The sequence below is a fragment of the Corvus moneduloides genome, chromosome 4, assembly GCF_009650955.1.
Source record: "Corvus moneduloides isolate bCorMon1 chromosome 4, bCorMon1.pri, whole genome shotgun sequence".
NCBI lineage: Eukaryota > Metazoa > Chordata > Aves > Passeriformes > Corvidae > Corvus > Corvus moneduloides.
Window position 1 is genome coordinate 65,142,381 of NC_045479.1, and position 15,919 is coordinate 65,158,299.

General features: G+C 37.2%; 1 protein-coding gene across 11 annotated transcripts in view; it reads right to left on the reverse strand.

Moving 5' to 3' along the window:
* CACNA2D1 (calcium voltage-gated channel auxiliary subunit alpha2delta 1) overlaps positions 1–15,919 on the reverse strand; it is a 364,967-nt gene that overhangs the window by 293,473 nt on the left and 55,575 nt on the right. For all 11 annotated transcript variants that reach the window (XM_032107946.1, XM_032107943.1, XM_032107947.1 and 8 more), the window contains exon 3: positions 4,698–4,814. In XM_032107946.1, coding sequence (XP_031963837.1) covers positions 4,698–4,814 — 117 coding nt within the window. The remainder of the gene's footprint in view (positions 1–4,697; positions 4,815–15,919) is intronic.

A 15,919-nucleotide genomic window follows, 5' to 3' on the forward strand; every position in this document is an offset into this window, starting at 1 on the left:
TCCTTGACATGTACTGAGCAATGGGGAGAGGAAGACCAAGGGCTGCAACTTCATACTGCACAGGAGTGAAGTTACTGTTTAAATTTGGTGTACAGCACTGGACCAAATATTACTTTTTATATGTTGAATATGTTATATAAAAAAAATTATACCTCATTCTCCTCATGATACAATGCATAAACAGAAAACAAAACTCCAGAACTTTTGCTTTGGCAAAGCACTGAGTATTTAAAATATCCCTTTCTAATTTTAAAGTATGACCAAAAAAAATTAGGATTTTTGCAAATCTTAAGATTACTACAGTATTTTACATGAGCAATAAAAAAAGTATTATTAATCCATCTTGTATATTAATGACTTTAAAAGGGTTTAATTTTATGTAGTCAATGAGGAAATATTTGTATCTCCTCAAACCATATTTTATAAATGTAGTAATGATGTATTTTCCTGGTCTTAAAATCAAGAATCAAACATGGTTAGAAGGGAAAAAGGGATTTTCCCTCTGTACTTATTTTAAGGATCCTTAGGTGCACTACGTCCAGGTGGAATGCCCCGAAATGCACACCGCAATGCACACACACAATAGATCTGGTACAACATTATAGGCCTTACTAATTAGCATATCTATCAAAGATTCCCCAATCAGAGGCTCAAGTGAGCCCCCTTCCCCAAGGAACCTTCTCCTGGATGGTTCTATCTTAGTTTATAGAATGTGTTCTGGAGAGGACCTTGGGGTCTGGGGCATTCTGATCCTCAACTACAAGGCTTCTAAAATGTTTAGCTTCCTAGCTTAACAAAATAAGTCTAAGAATGGAGGCTAAAAAACACTAAGAATACAAAAAGCTATAAAAGGTATAAAAGTGGTATAAAAGAAAAGGCAAAAAATCATCATGGCATCAGTACAGTGTCAGGTACTCTCTTTAGTATTTCTAATGATACTCAACAAATAAGCATTAGTATCTTCCAAATTTTCCATTTGAATGAAAAGATTATGATCTATTTGCATTATCTATGCAGCTCCAGAAAGCTATTGCACTCATAAATGCAGCAGGAATGCTAAAACAGAGGCTAAGTCTATCAAAAATGAACAATTTGGGTGCCAGACAGCCCAATGGGCTAGGCATACTATATGTTGGTATCCTCGGAAAAGCTTTGTGAGTTTTGCCAATAGCCATTGCAGGATATATTTTCAATGAAACCTCCACCCATCTGCCAGTACACACATGGGGCTGCAGGTTGCAGTGGTAGCACAGCCCTTCTGTACCCCACTATTCAGTAAGGTACACAGAGACAGAATATTGACTTCCCCGTAGTACTATCATGAAATTGTAGGATCGTAGAATATCTTGAGTTTGAAGGGACCCATAGGAATGCAAGGACTCCAACTCCTTGCTCCTTGCAGGACCATATGCATATGAGAATTCCATTATATTGAAATAGGGGATGTTCAGTACGGTTAGGCCAGACAAATACACAACAGTAAACAGCAGTAAACTATAAAAGAAATGTTCACTATTTCAACAACAGGCTCCATTGCAAGACAGTCTTTGACATCCTTCACTAGAAGGCTGTTGCCTGTCTCCCTCCTTACTACTCATACTACTCTCTTCCTCCACTGCACTTCGCTAGAAAATTTTCCATTTTCTTCTCATCCTAACTTTTCTGTCTATGCCTAATATTTCCTAGTAACAGTATTCCAGGAAAGCCCTGTGAGATCAGATCAGGGCTTTCCCCTTTCTCCTTCCTCAGCTAGGTACCTATTTTAACCACCATTTTTAAGCTTCTGTCAAACAGAAGCTCACACCCATTTACCTGGTAATTTTACTCTCATAGCTAGAGAGTTTTCTAGCACAGTGTTACATGAAAACACAAATAATTCAGAATGCAATTCAGATATTTCTCATTTAAAGGTGCTCTTATGGCTCAGGGGAAGGCAACTTATTGTTAAAAAGGTCATCACTAATATTTGCTTATTATAACCTTGCCCAAAGGTTGTTTGTGTCTCATGCCTAGAGGAAACCATGGCATCCCTGAGGTATGCTAGTCTCTTGATGCTTACATCATTGATGTAATTCACTGGCACCTTCCTCAAGGCATCACTGCAGGATGTCTGATGCTCTTGCATCATATTCTTTTCAGGATTCAGGTCTTAATTAACACTTTGAGTCGTATTAGCCCTAATGGTTAAACCCTCTGTGCAGTCATTAGTGACAGTTCTGTTCAACTCCACTCCTGATTTCAGATAAAATGTGACCCATCAGACTTTAGAAGACTGAAATTCAAGATAAATAATTCAGCCTCATTACATAAAGTTTATAAACTGACAGCATAAAGGTAGTCCTTGAAAAAAGCAGAAAGAGAAATATATATGGAAGGTAAAGAAGTCCTCTTAGTAGAAATCAATAGATCAGGTGCAGGGGATAATGAGTGTCTCCTGTGTGTAAAAAAAAACGTAGGAAGGTTTAAAATCAAAAGTCATTGAAAGTTCTGGTATACATCTGGGATAACTGCAAATAGAAATGTCAATATAAATAACCGAGCTGTTAGGAGCTACTGGACCAAAGGACCATCCTGCTCCTACTTTAGTCTTCTTTTACCTTGGGAAACTGAATCATATTGCCCTTTTCAAAATGTGACCATGTGCTTGCCTAAAGTGAGGTAGCACCTTTCTTCCACATTCACAAAAAAATGTTCTGGAATATTTCTTAAAGTAAGCATGAGATACTTATTTAATTTTCTTAAAATTTTAAGATCAAACTACCACAAACACATATAAAAACCCCTACATTAATCTTGAGTCTTGAGAAAATATAAGATTTGGCTGTAATAACTTAAAAAACACCAATCGTATATGGGTTGAAGCACAAATGGTGGGGGAAATTGTATATTCACAAAGGTCTCCAAATGTTATTTTCTCTGATTTTGTTTTGCCTCTTAATCGTAAGTTCTTTCACTCAGAGTTTGGATTAAAAGGCAGACGATGCTAGGTTCTTCTTTTTTACTGATGTTTATTATTTTCTTATATATAGCACAGCTGCACAGGATGTGCCTCTTAGTTAACAAGGTGGAAAATGGCTGTGAGTTCTAACTTTCAAGGCCCTTTAAAGTCCAAATCACCCAATTAGAAAATGCTAAGTAATATGGTTTTGACCCTATACCAGAACACTCAGATTTGTGAAGAAGAAGGAGAAAAGAAGAACAAATCCACACCCAAAATCCTCCATATTGTTACACATATATATTATTATATCCCAGAAACCTAAATTCTCTAAACCCAGGGTTCCAACATCCAAATGACTTACAGTACTTTGCAATGGTAATACAAAGTCTACAGAATGCCACATAAACACACGCCCACTGAGGTAAAACAGGAAAACAAGAAAAAAATCAAATCTATTTTCCAGTCATTTGAATTAATTAGAGAAGCTTTGGCCCAGATAACACTGATGCACATTGCACATTAGGTAAACAATGGGAACGGGAAGAATGAACTCCGGCTAAGAGCCAAAGGCAGGACAATGGGTACCTCTGGTGGTACCTATGCAATAGACAACAGACTGTGCAAAATTTCATTGCCTACAAGAGCTGAGTCCTCAGAACAGCAGCAGCAGTTTTACACTCACGCTGATTCTTCAGCTGCTTGAAACTGTACTGATAAAAGGAGTCTTTGGGTGGGACTCATCTCCCCCAGCTTCACACACTTACAATATAGACATTTACATTTGAGGCTTCTCCAACTGAGAAAGAGAGAAGTAAGTTCTTCTTGGCTATAGTTCATCCCATCTTAAAGTCTTACTCAGAAAATGTCAGGTCAGTCCCGACTGAGAAGTGCCTGTTTTATTCCACTGAACAAAAAAAGGAGCTTAGGGCAACCAGCTGAGTAGATGTCTACAGTTAGGTGAACGAATCCCTCTTTCCTCTCTCTTTCACTTTAAATGACATGTCCAAACTTATCTGCAGGCCTGTGTGGATATGCAATTGCTCAAGGAAATCCAGTCTGCTTTTCCATCCTTTAAAACTATTTCTAATAGTTCTACTCTGAATCAAGGATGTTTATTAATTCATCCAGATCCCTCCATGCATGTTTGGTCAGTATCTTCTGAAAAGCACTTTAAACTCTTATACTGGCAAGAGTGATGTGAGTAGGAACCATACAAGGCAATTACCCAGGTCTGGTGTCTTACAGGATAGAAGAGAAAAGGACTGCTGGCAAAAGCTCTTTAAAGAAACAGATACTTATTACTTAAAGCATAAAGAATTGTGAGGTCACAATGAAGCATGGTCTTCACACAAAATATGATTGAAATACAGATTAAATTAGCAAATCAGAAAAAAAAGCCCTGCTTCTTGTTTCCCCAAGCTCATTACTGACTATAGAGTACAGTGATCTTCAAGTCATAAACATTCATGTGCGTCACCTAGAGGAATATTTTCCAATCTATTTATAACTTGATTTCTTACTTGGCCATGGTTCCTATCTGTCGGTCACTATTATAAACATCTGCCCTATGCCAACAAACGAGCTCATTTTTACCATGAACTCAGGAGCCATCTTTCTACATGTCATGTCTTATACACATCACACTGACACTGCCTCTAAGTGTATAGGCAGTAAAAATAACAATGAAAACATGTTTCAATAGTAAATAAAGATCTTTTAAAATACTAAATAGAAAGCTTAACCCATTAGTACTCACCACCAAGGCTTTAGACCTGTTACTTAGAAGTTTTTCAATGTCTCTGGCTGCAATTTCCACTAGCTGACGAGGGTTGTTTGCTTCTACAGTATACAATGCTGTGTTTTTTGTATAAATCTGCAAAAGAAAAAAATTGAAATAAATCAAAATGACAGCAGACATTCAAAATAAGCCAAGTGACTTGACAGAAGAGGCATCAAGACATCCTCTGTTCTTACTGGAGCTTCAGAAAGAAGCTGCTAGGAAAAGCCAAATGGGCCCTATGAAAGAAGTACTTCACCTTTTTGTCTGAGAGGTAGAAGCTGACACTAAAAATCATTTAATTAATCTTCAAAATTGACCAGTTTTAATGATAAAGTAACCAACTGCAAAATGCTCAAGGAATCTGATTCCCACAGAGTGCTAAGAAAGCAGTAAAATGGAGATCCTTTAAAATCACTGAATTACAGATAAAATAGTTATTGCTGAATTGAATTCTTCCTTGAAAGCTGAAATACAAACATACCAATTGAATTAATTCATTTAAGTTATGTTAATTTAATCAGCTTAGTCACTTATCTATTTATTCATATGATAGTATTCACAAGGAAAGAGAAGGAGGAAAAGAGGATAAAAATAAGAGGAAAAAAGGGAAAAGCAAAAATACAAAAGGGGAAATGGGGAAAAAAGATGAGAGGGAAGAGGGGAAATAAAAATATGTTTCTCCTCTATCATGAATAAAGGTTATCTCTGAGGGGCCATTAACTGTTTCCAAAGCAGAACTTGTATATGAAGGAGATCATTTTATTTGTTAATCAAAGACACTACAGTGAAATGCACATAACCATAAGAAGGAAGGAAGAAAAATGATGCAAAAAAATGCATTTTCCTATCTCTATCCTACTAGAACTGAATAAAGAAAAAATACATTATCTGGAAGGAAAAAAAGGAAATTAAAAAAAAAAAAAGTTGATACCTTATAGCTAGATGGGCAAATGGGGAAAACTAATTTATGCAGTCAACAGATGGCCTGAGTTTACTCAAGTACTTTGCCTCTGTAGCACTGCCTGGTGGGGGCTGTGCTGTCTGCCGGGAAGTCATTCCAGGCACAGGCAGGAACGGGTCCAGCTCTAATGCACTGGCTGCCATCCAGCACGAGAGCTGAAAAACTGCCGAGCACACTGAGCCTACCAGCCCCGCCAGGCTTCTCGAGTTAATGCTATGGAGACCTTAAAAAACTCACCACAATATGTCTCTAGTGCTTGTAGCTGATAAGTACCACAAAAACTTTTCTGACAGCTACAGTTATAGCTGTAAATTTTTATCAGGCATGTCCCATAAGCTGCCATAGGTTTTCATCACTTATGAATTTTACAAAACTTATGTTGGGTCTTGGTTTGTTGTTTATTTTCCTTCAGAAGTACAGTAATTCCTTTCCAGCAGTAACTGAGCAACTGGAATAAGCTTTATTCCTCATATAGTAATGATTATTTTTAAAAAAATCAGTCTACCATGAGCAGAGAACTACTGCAACAGATGATAGATTCCAATTGACTCATATTGTAGTTTGGATATTTTGAGGTGCTTGATTTTCAAAATAGCCACACAAAAAGTTTATCTCTGGTTAAACCCAAGAATCTCTTTTTGAGGGGTTTGTGGGGTTTTTGGGTTTGTTTTATTTTGGGGGATGGGATTTTGGTGGGGGGATTTTTTAGGACATGTATTTATAGTAGAATTGGCATATATGCCAATTGTTAATCAAACAAATTTGGAAAGAAAGACATTTTATTCTACAATTTATCCCTTCAGAATTTCTTTCATTTTTCTCTGAAACATTAAATTTGCAGTCAGCAAACTATTTAGAGTTAAATTGACTGTAGTGACCAGTCCTACAGACAAGGCAAGAGTAGAAATCAGTTTTATAGATCCAGGTGGTTTGAATCAAGACTGGAAATTTCAGAGGAACATCTAAATTGGAATGACCATCAAATCTTGTAAAACTTTCAGGTTTTCGCATTGTCAGCAAATTACCCTGGTCACACAAAGAACAGACACTGCAATATAGCAGGTGTTGATGTCTTGGACTTTGAAAGAAATGTAATAGCAAATTCTTTAAACTTCATCTGTGACTGCATCAAGTACACCTTAATCAAAAGTTACTAAACTTACAGAAGAATGGAAAAAGATTTTGCAAATGGGCTAAAAAATGTAAAATAATTTTCACAGAAGCTTAAAAATAATAGCTTTTATAATCATTTTAAAGCATTAGTATTTTTTGCTTGTGAAAATATTTGAATGTTTGGTTTTCTTTGTTCAATTATTTCTGATCTCTTTTTTTCCAGATTTTTTTACGCAATTGCTCTTCATTTACTACTCAATGGTGAAAGCAATAAGAAAAATTCAGTATAAGCCATTTTCATGTGGAGTTTCAATTAGGCAAAAAATCTAAAATTTGGAGAAAGAAGTAGATCATTGCATAAATGCCATTTCATAGTAGTTAATCTTTCCACTCAACATTATAAACAAACACTAAGAGAGCCACAAGAAAAGAAAATTCACATAGAGGCACAGTGAAATATGTCCTCAAGTACTGCAAGTTTGAAGCAGATGTTTGACAGGGATGACTTGGAGATTGCACTGACCAGATATATAAGGGTGAGTGCTGTAGTGCTGATTCCCTGATATTTTTAATCACTTAGTGAAATTTGGTTTCTAGCAGGCTATGATCAAACAGCCTCAGTAGAAGGTTATGATGTACTGCATTCACACAGACATGGCTTTGCACCCCACCAGCTAAAAAGACCATAAGAATTACTTGACTTAATCACAGAATCGCAGAATGACCTGAGTTGGAGAGACCTTAACGATCATCTGGTACCAACCTCACAGCCATGGGCAAGGACACCTTTCACTAGACTGGGTTGCTCAGAGCCCCATCCAAGCTTTTCTTGAACACTTTCAGAAATGAAGCATCCACAGTTTCCCTGAGCACCATTTGCTAGTGTCTCACCACCCTCACAGTAAAAATTGTCTTCTTATTACCTGTAGTGGTTTGCTCTAAAATACTCATTACTGTTTATCTTCTGTGAGATAAGAATTAGGAGAAACGCAAAGCAGGCACCAAACTTGAAAGAATATAAAGAAGTTTATTAACAGACCTAAAAGAAGGGGAAAAAAAATTATACCACACCTTCAGAACTCTCCTCCTTCCCCCACCTTCCTCCCTTCTCCCACTGACAATGTAAAAAGACAACCCTTAAGATGTTCAGTCTGTTTACCACTTCCATAATAACCTTGTTCAGTCCATTTAGAAAGAGAAGTCTCTTCTTGCTCATGCTATGAAAACATTATCACAACGAGACAGCCGCCCACTTCCAAATATTGTTCAGTCCATTCAGGAAGAGGAGTCTCTCTGCCTGCGTATGAGTCCTTTCCCCCGACTTGCAGCTTTTCCTGCAACTGCTTTCGAGGGTCCACTCTTGAAGTTTTTTGGGGTACAATTTTAAGGTTGAGCCGTTCAGAAACAAAAAAACAGAGGCACTTCTCCTTCCCTGGGAGCAAAGGGTCTTCCTCATCTTCATCTTTAGGACTATCTCTGGGAGCATCTCTAGGAACCGAGGTTTTCTCCTTTCCCGTTTGGAGCAAAAGTCCTCATCTGGTTCATCTCTCCCTGTCCAAACTTCTCATGAAATTACAGCTGCGTCAGCATCTGCCTATCTCAACGCAGGTGCTTTTGCTTACGAGCTGAACGCTCCACCCCCCATATCTTCATGAAATTACAACAGGATACTCTGATATATCATAGCTTCACAACAGAATTTCAGCTTTAAGCATCTCCTCTCTCTCTCTCTCTTCCCTCAGGTTTTCAGCTCTTCACAGCAGTAAAAAGGGTTAATCTCACCTCGGCCTTGCAGCTTTGCAGCTGGAATGTTGAATTTTTCTTATCGCAGTGGAGAGGGGGGAGAGCCGAGCCGCTCCGGCTGCCCACGGCAAGGCAGTGGGGGGGGGTTCCATGGCTGGAACAGGTCCATCGGCTCCAGGATGGCCGTGGCCCGGCCCGGCCTGGCCCAAGCAGGGCCTGGCTGGGCCCGCTGGCCCCCACACGGGGCCCGCAGCCACCTGTCCCAGCGCCGGAAACGAGAGAGAGCTTGGAGGGGGAGTTTGCCTATTCTTAAATGTGGATCACAGAGGCGGTCACAACTTTAAGTGGCTTAGAGAATTGTCCATATTCAAACTGGCCGCTGATAGGTTCTGTCAGGTCCCAGAGGAAGCTGTAAGCACCCCTTAGCAAGGACATCCCTTCCAGGACTATGCTTGCTAACCTATGACAATCTAAACCTATTGATTTTCAGTTTAAAGCCCTAGCCCTTCATCCTGTCACTACATGCCCTTGTAAAAAGTCCCTTTCCAACTCTCTTGTAGACATTTTTAGGTACTGGAAGGCTGCCATAAGGTCTCCCCAAAGTCCTCCAGGACGAGCAATCTTAACTGTCTCAGTCTTTCCTCATAGGAGAGACGTTCCCATCTCTCTAATCATCTTAGTATTCTACTGGACTCACTCCAACAGGTCTTTGTCCTTCTTGTTCTGTGCTCAATGTAGAGCAAAGTTCCAGTAAGCCATACTGGTAAGGGATTGACAACCTGAATGGAAAATTTGCACTTTTATCCCTGAATCTAATTTGTTCTTCCAGCAAACGTATGATCCTATAGACCCCAGTCTGAAAGCACTCACATTTTTCATATACCTAATTACTAAAGGGAAGTTATTCCCATATCCCCAAGCTTGAATGGTTTGAAAGCTGCAGACTATCGAAGTGTTGTACAGTGGGACATTCATAGGAAAAAATAATCATTTTCATCTTTCTTCTCCAGCACCAGCTATCAGAAAAGTTCAAAAGCCTGAATCACATAACAAGGAGATCATCACCACAAGAGACAGGAGCACTATTAAAACCTTTATAATATGCATTGTGGATCCTACCACCAAGAAACCCGGACTCTGAGGCTGGCTTCACAACTTGTATTTGTCAGTAATTTCAAAAAAATAAAATTCAAAACAACTCCCACAAAAAAACAAAACAAAGAAAACCCAAAACAAATCCTTTGACATTCACACAAGATCCCAGATAGGTCTGAGTCAGTGACTTTCCTTCTCCCCTTCTTTGTTTTACCCATGGTAGGGCTCCAAGTACTGATCTACCCTGCTTCTACTGCCAGTGGAAGATTTATCCCACAAGCTCCTAAACAAACAGCATCAGAAATTACTTGGAACTTCACACACTTCTTTATTTTCCTGAAGTGTGAGACTGTCTCAACTACCAAGGAGCAGTCTAACACTCGTTAATTATTTAGGAGGTGTGTACATAATTTATTTATTGCCTACTACCCTTTTCTTTAATTCATTGTAGCACTGCAGCAGTTCAGCACAACAGTACACAGGGAAATGATACATACTTCAGGATTTGGCACCCTGGGACAAACTTTTCCTTCTCCAAGCCTCCCACCTAGCAGCCTAACAAAATTAGGAAATGCTCATCTCAAATAGTCATAAAGGGTCTTACTGGCAAAGGTGTGCTCGTGTGTCTTTCAAATTCCAATTTGGCAGGCTCCACGGTTTGTTAAGAAGAGCTAATTTGAATACAATTTATTAAATTGCTTTAACTAAATGAATGCAAGTTTCTATAGGTTTTTACATCTAAAATCTTAGTTATGTTAGTACTTTAATCACTAACATTTTCCTAAAAGCTCTCCAAATTGCCAGTAAAATCCTGTCACTTCTCACAGCCTCCTTGCATGACTAAGCAAAACCTGTAAGGTCATAGCACAAAAATACTTTAATTCTTTTCTGAAGTCAATAGTCATGCACTTCTTTATTCAGGAAAGACGTAATGAACTGCAAGGTTTTAGGGGAGAGAACATGATGGAAAGAGTCACACTAAGGTGAAACAACACAACAGTTGAATGTGACAAAGATTAGAAAAACAGCCAGCTCCTCAGCAGAACGTGCCCCTCTCTGCTCAGTCTTCAAGGACACGTTTATAAATCTCACACAAAGAGACATTCTCCTTGCTTCCTATAAAGCTCACCAGGGCAAGTCAAACACTTCTGCACAAATTGAGAGAGAATGAAAGATGTTATTACATGGATCTTGCTATATTGTGGCAGGCACTGGGGCTGGCCCTAGCATTGAAATTTATTTAAATGGCCCTCCTGCTGTATCACACTCAGAAAATGAACTATTTTCAACTGCAGTAGAACTCCTTTGCCTCTTTGTTTGTTTGTTTGCTTTGAATGTGTCATTCTCCCAGTTTAAAAAAAACCAACAGAGCCTTTCCTTCAGGCAGTGGTAACTTGGCTGAGGGCCCAAACATAGGACATGAACATGCCAATCTCATTTCCATCACCAAATACTTCCATGGACATAGAAATCATACCAGCCAGTATCTTCAGAAGCTGAAACCCAGAATTTCAAAAGTTAACCAAAATCACTGTAATTTTTTCCTGCTTTGGAAAAGAGAAATAAAATAGCTCAACAATTCCAGTAATACTTATCTTTACAAGGTAAATCTATGGACATTTTTATTATTTCAATACTCCTTTCAAGACCACTTAACTCAGCTAGGCTGAGACACCTCTGTCAACAATCAATGCTTTATCACCAAATGCTTTATCATCAGTCTAGACCAGCTGGAGACTACCATGATGGCAAAAACTACTACTACAAAGATAGTGCTGAGCTTGCAGTAAAATCAAGCAAAACTTTGTGGTGGGTTCTCCTCCATCTTTTCTGAAAGAAACCACACCAAACTACTAAGAGTACTTCTGAAATCTTGACCTAGGTTTTACGAGATTGTGTACTAAATTAATTAACTTATTTAATAAATTTTAAGAATCCTTCTGAATAGAGTGAAACTTAAATAAAGGTTTAGTAAAGTATTCTCTTTCTGCCCACTCCCCACTTCTGGAAAGGGCCTCCCATAGCCAATGTCCCCTGGTCCATCCAATCTCTTGCTTTTTATCACTTGTGGCACTAGTAGGCCTCAATGATCAAGACCTGCCTCACCAGGAATCTCTGCCTGTACCCTGTGCCATCAGCTCCATTTCAACTTGGTCCTCAGATGAAAAAAAAATTCATTTCATACTGAAATTTTGGGTAATGTTAAAATTAAAAAAAAAAAATCGATGAAATTATAATTTTATTAATAATATTCTATGTTTCACAGAATCAAAGTTTGTTTTAATAACTTTGTTTAGCTAACAAAATAGCAACTAATAACACACATATATTTACTAATTTTAGTTTTTGTTTTTATCAATGTCATGATCTCATTTCTGAGAGAAAAGCAGAGAGGAGAGGTCATTTGACAGACATCCAAACACATGATAAGATCTTGGGAGCAGGAAAAGTCAGAAAACAGAAAATAACCACTTTCTAATTTTATTTAATATATATTATATTTATTTTATTATATTATATTAATTATATTATTACACTATTATTGTGAACTTTTTATTATTGTAAATATTCTCTTTTAACTTAAATTTTTAGTAACCACAAACAATATGATCTGCCCAGTGTAAGAAAATTCTATCTTCTTACTAATATAACCTATTTCCAAAGTTATATTGATACTTCCTATTTCTAATACATGCCAGACAATTTATCTTTCTCACAAGACACTTCTTTTCTTTGAATCAGAAGCAATTAATTGTGAAGCACATAGAAAAATGCTCATGTCTAAGAAGCATTCTGTATTTTCAAAGAAATCAGTCTGAGTATTTTATGTCTTACTCTCAGCTCCACATAATGTATAAATAAGATTACAGCTGCTCCCTAGCAACTCGCAGATGCCTTCATTCTTGAAATTCATGGCAACAACACAAAGGAAGAAACCACCCCAATAGTTTACTGTAGCTGTTGCTTTTCAGAATCATTTGCCTGATCACTGACTGCTCTAAAGGTCTGGGATGACAAGTGACAGGGCAGCTGATGTGTTAAAAACCTTGAAATATCATAGTAGTGACATGCATGTTAGGGAAAAAATTATCAGAGCAAGTTCATTCTTAAGTAAAACACTCAGACTGAATTCTGCAAGGTGCTGGGAACACTTATGCCTCAGTTAACACCAGCGAGGATAAGCAGTGCCAGAGTCAATGGGCTCACTCAGGTGCCTACTCAAAGGGAAGCATATAATCAGGCATACTTTGTAGGAATCATCAGCCCCTTTTGACTGTTGATAATTAACAGAGTAGTCCAGAGGACTTTCAAATTAAGAAGTAATTTTTGTAATTGCCACTTTGTATTTAAACCTTGATAAAGCAGGAGTTCAGCTTTGTACTTCTGCTACTTTACAAACATGAAAAGCAGATTTTACATCCCCCTTTGTTAGGAAAAATGTATTTTAAGGTATTCAATTTTGCTTCCTAATTATAGAAATACAGTATTAAATAACAAGATGAAATCATTCATTGGTTTCAGAGCAGTTTTAACTCAGTTTTAGCTGAGATTGAGTAAGAACTCAAAAATCCCAATTCACGAGTACAAGTGGATCTTTCTTGTAACAGAAGAAGAACAATAAGAAGAAAGTGCTTCACATTTCTTCTGTACTTCTGGTATATTTGGAGATGGGCACTTATCTAATATCTCAAACTCACTTATTCATAGGAGATTTTGGCCTGCCTCAGCTGCTCTTAATGCCATTTATCATATACTGACTCTCTCCCCAAAAGTAATTTTAAATCTCAGGGAACTCAAACAGGTTTTTTGGCATTTTATTAACCACAGGACTTGGAAACTGATTAGCTCTAATGTTCGGGGTTTTGTTGGGCTTAGTGAGTGATTTTTTTTTTAAGGAAAATTTTTAATTTTTTCTCAGCTTCTACAAAAACTATCTGAATATAAGTACCAATGGGAGAGAATTTATTATTGTTAAAGCCAATGGACCATTATAAATTAATCAAGAACAGTACTTTGATCAAAGATTATCCAGATCATCAGATAGTAATTAAAGCTATGGTAATATTAGGCCATCTCTTCCCTTGAGCTTGAGCAAGCTTTGTTAATGCAGCCACCTATTCTTAGTGACTTACAGCTGGTTTTGGTTGCTGGAAGAAGGAAAGCTTCAAAATGCCAGTTTATTGCTAAGGGAGCAGAGAGCGAGTGTCGTCTGCAAATAGTAAATGAGGCTCCCTGTGTTTTGACAATCTCTTAATTTCCGTTTGGATTACAAAGAAAAGCTTGCAGGTAAGTATTCAGATTTCCCAGTTTGCATTTTTAAAAGTGATTTTATTTTCCTGATATCTCGACATTGGTCAGCAATGTGTAAACTCGACAGGATTTGGTTTGGAGAATTCTCTTTCTAGTTCATGCAGCTTTGGTATTTGGTTGCACACAGAACATAGTGGTGGCAGTGATATACCCCAAATGGGACATATCTTTATAAACACTGCATTGTTAAAAAAGTTATTGTTAATAACTTTGGGAGTCCCTAACCAAGCTAACCCATCTCATACATTATTATAATTCTGGTAAATGGACTCTGACTCTTCAATAAATACCTAAAATGACCATGTTTCACTGTACCAACCCCTTCATAATTCCATTCTAAAAGTAGTCTTGACCTCCCTTCCCTTCACCACACCCCTCTCAGATACAGCAGACTGGTGTCCTTGCCTTAGGAATGAGGGAAAAGACAAGTATGACTAGTGTGCAATAGCCTATTTATGCTTAGAAAGAATGCAAGTGTTTCAGAGGCTGGTCTCATGTACTCCACTCAGCCAAACTTTCTGATATCTATTTTATTACACATTACTAAGATAATTTAAAAAAATAATAAAATAGAGTTGCTCCCTTGTTTTCAAATTTTTCTCCTTATTTTCCTTAGAAAACAGCATAACAAAACTGCACTTCTGTGGAAAACTGCAGTTGCAGACTACCAGAACCACCCATAAATATGGCATGAACTCAAGGAATTTTCAGCAAATATAAAAGTGGTGACCCAACGAGGATAAAATCCTTCAACAACTTCAAAATAGTTGACTTGTTTAAATTTTCATTTCAAGATTATATAAAATTATAGTTTTGTTTTATATAGGTAGAAGTCTTCTCTGCTTTATGTTTTTGAAAGAATTTTCTTAGTATTTTGTTTCATTGAGGACAACAAAAAGAGACAAAAGGAGAAAAGAAAGAATACAATACATTTCTGATTTTTGAGCTCAGTCATAGTGAACCTCACTGAGTGAAACAATTTGAATGAATAGAAAATTTTCCTCATTTCCCAAATTTAGCTCATTTAAACACTTGCCTTCCTTTCTTAGACCACTGGAGAGTACACCCAGGACATACAGGAAATAGCTTCACAGTTACACCAGTTGTGTCTACAAGTGTTGTGGTATTAGTTATATTTTCCATTTTCAGGGGTAAAGAAGGATGGACTGCACACCAATCAATTATTATTTTATAAGTCAGAAGTATCTTAAAATCCAGGGTCAAAATAGTGACAAACTCCTAAGAACCTATGGCAATCACAACATTCAAATGAAATTCAGACTTATGGAGGACCTCCTGAGAAATGTCAACCAAATGTATTCATTTGGGTTGTTATTCTTAAAATCAACTATATTTTTAAAAAATCCAGCTCTTTCCTTTATTCTTTATATTTTTCTTAATCATAAAACTCTGCACTACTTCAACCTTAACAAGGGTGAATGTAGCATATTTTGGAATGTGTCCATATATCCCCTAGGTCCATCTGCTAGCTCATCAGAGAATAGCACAAAGTATAAAATTCTTTGCCTATGGCTAAAGCATATAGAAACTGAATCCAACTTGATATATACAATATTCAAAAATAAATAAATAAATAAAATAATAAAGTTGGTAAAAATAAATAGAAGTTTCAACTCCATGTATATGTTTAATGCTTTCAAAAAATAATTTCAAATTTCTGTACAGCCTTTTCTAATTCATTCAATTTCCTTTATGATTGTAAAGAAAGAACCACATAAATATCATGCTAATCATTGTGAAAAATAGTAAGAATGAAAATGTTTACTGCTAAGTTGCCTGCCAAATCACCTTTTTAAGCAGGAATTGCAGGCTCCTATGACAACAGGGAAGATCACCCAGATACAAGTTTTACATGAATTTCAAGTAAGCTGTTGAAGCCTCCCCTCACACAGACCTCTATACAGATAATGAAGAGAACAAGGCAAGCACTATATGACAGCCTCTATAAGTCTAA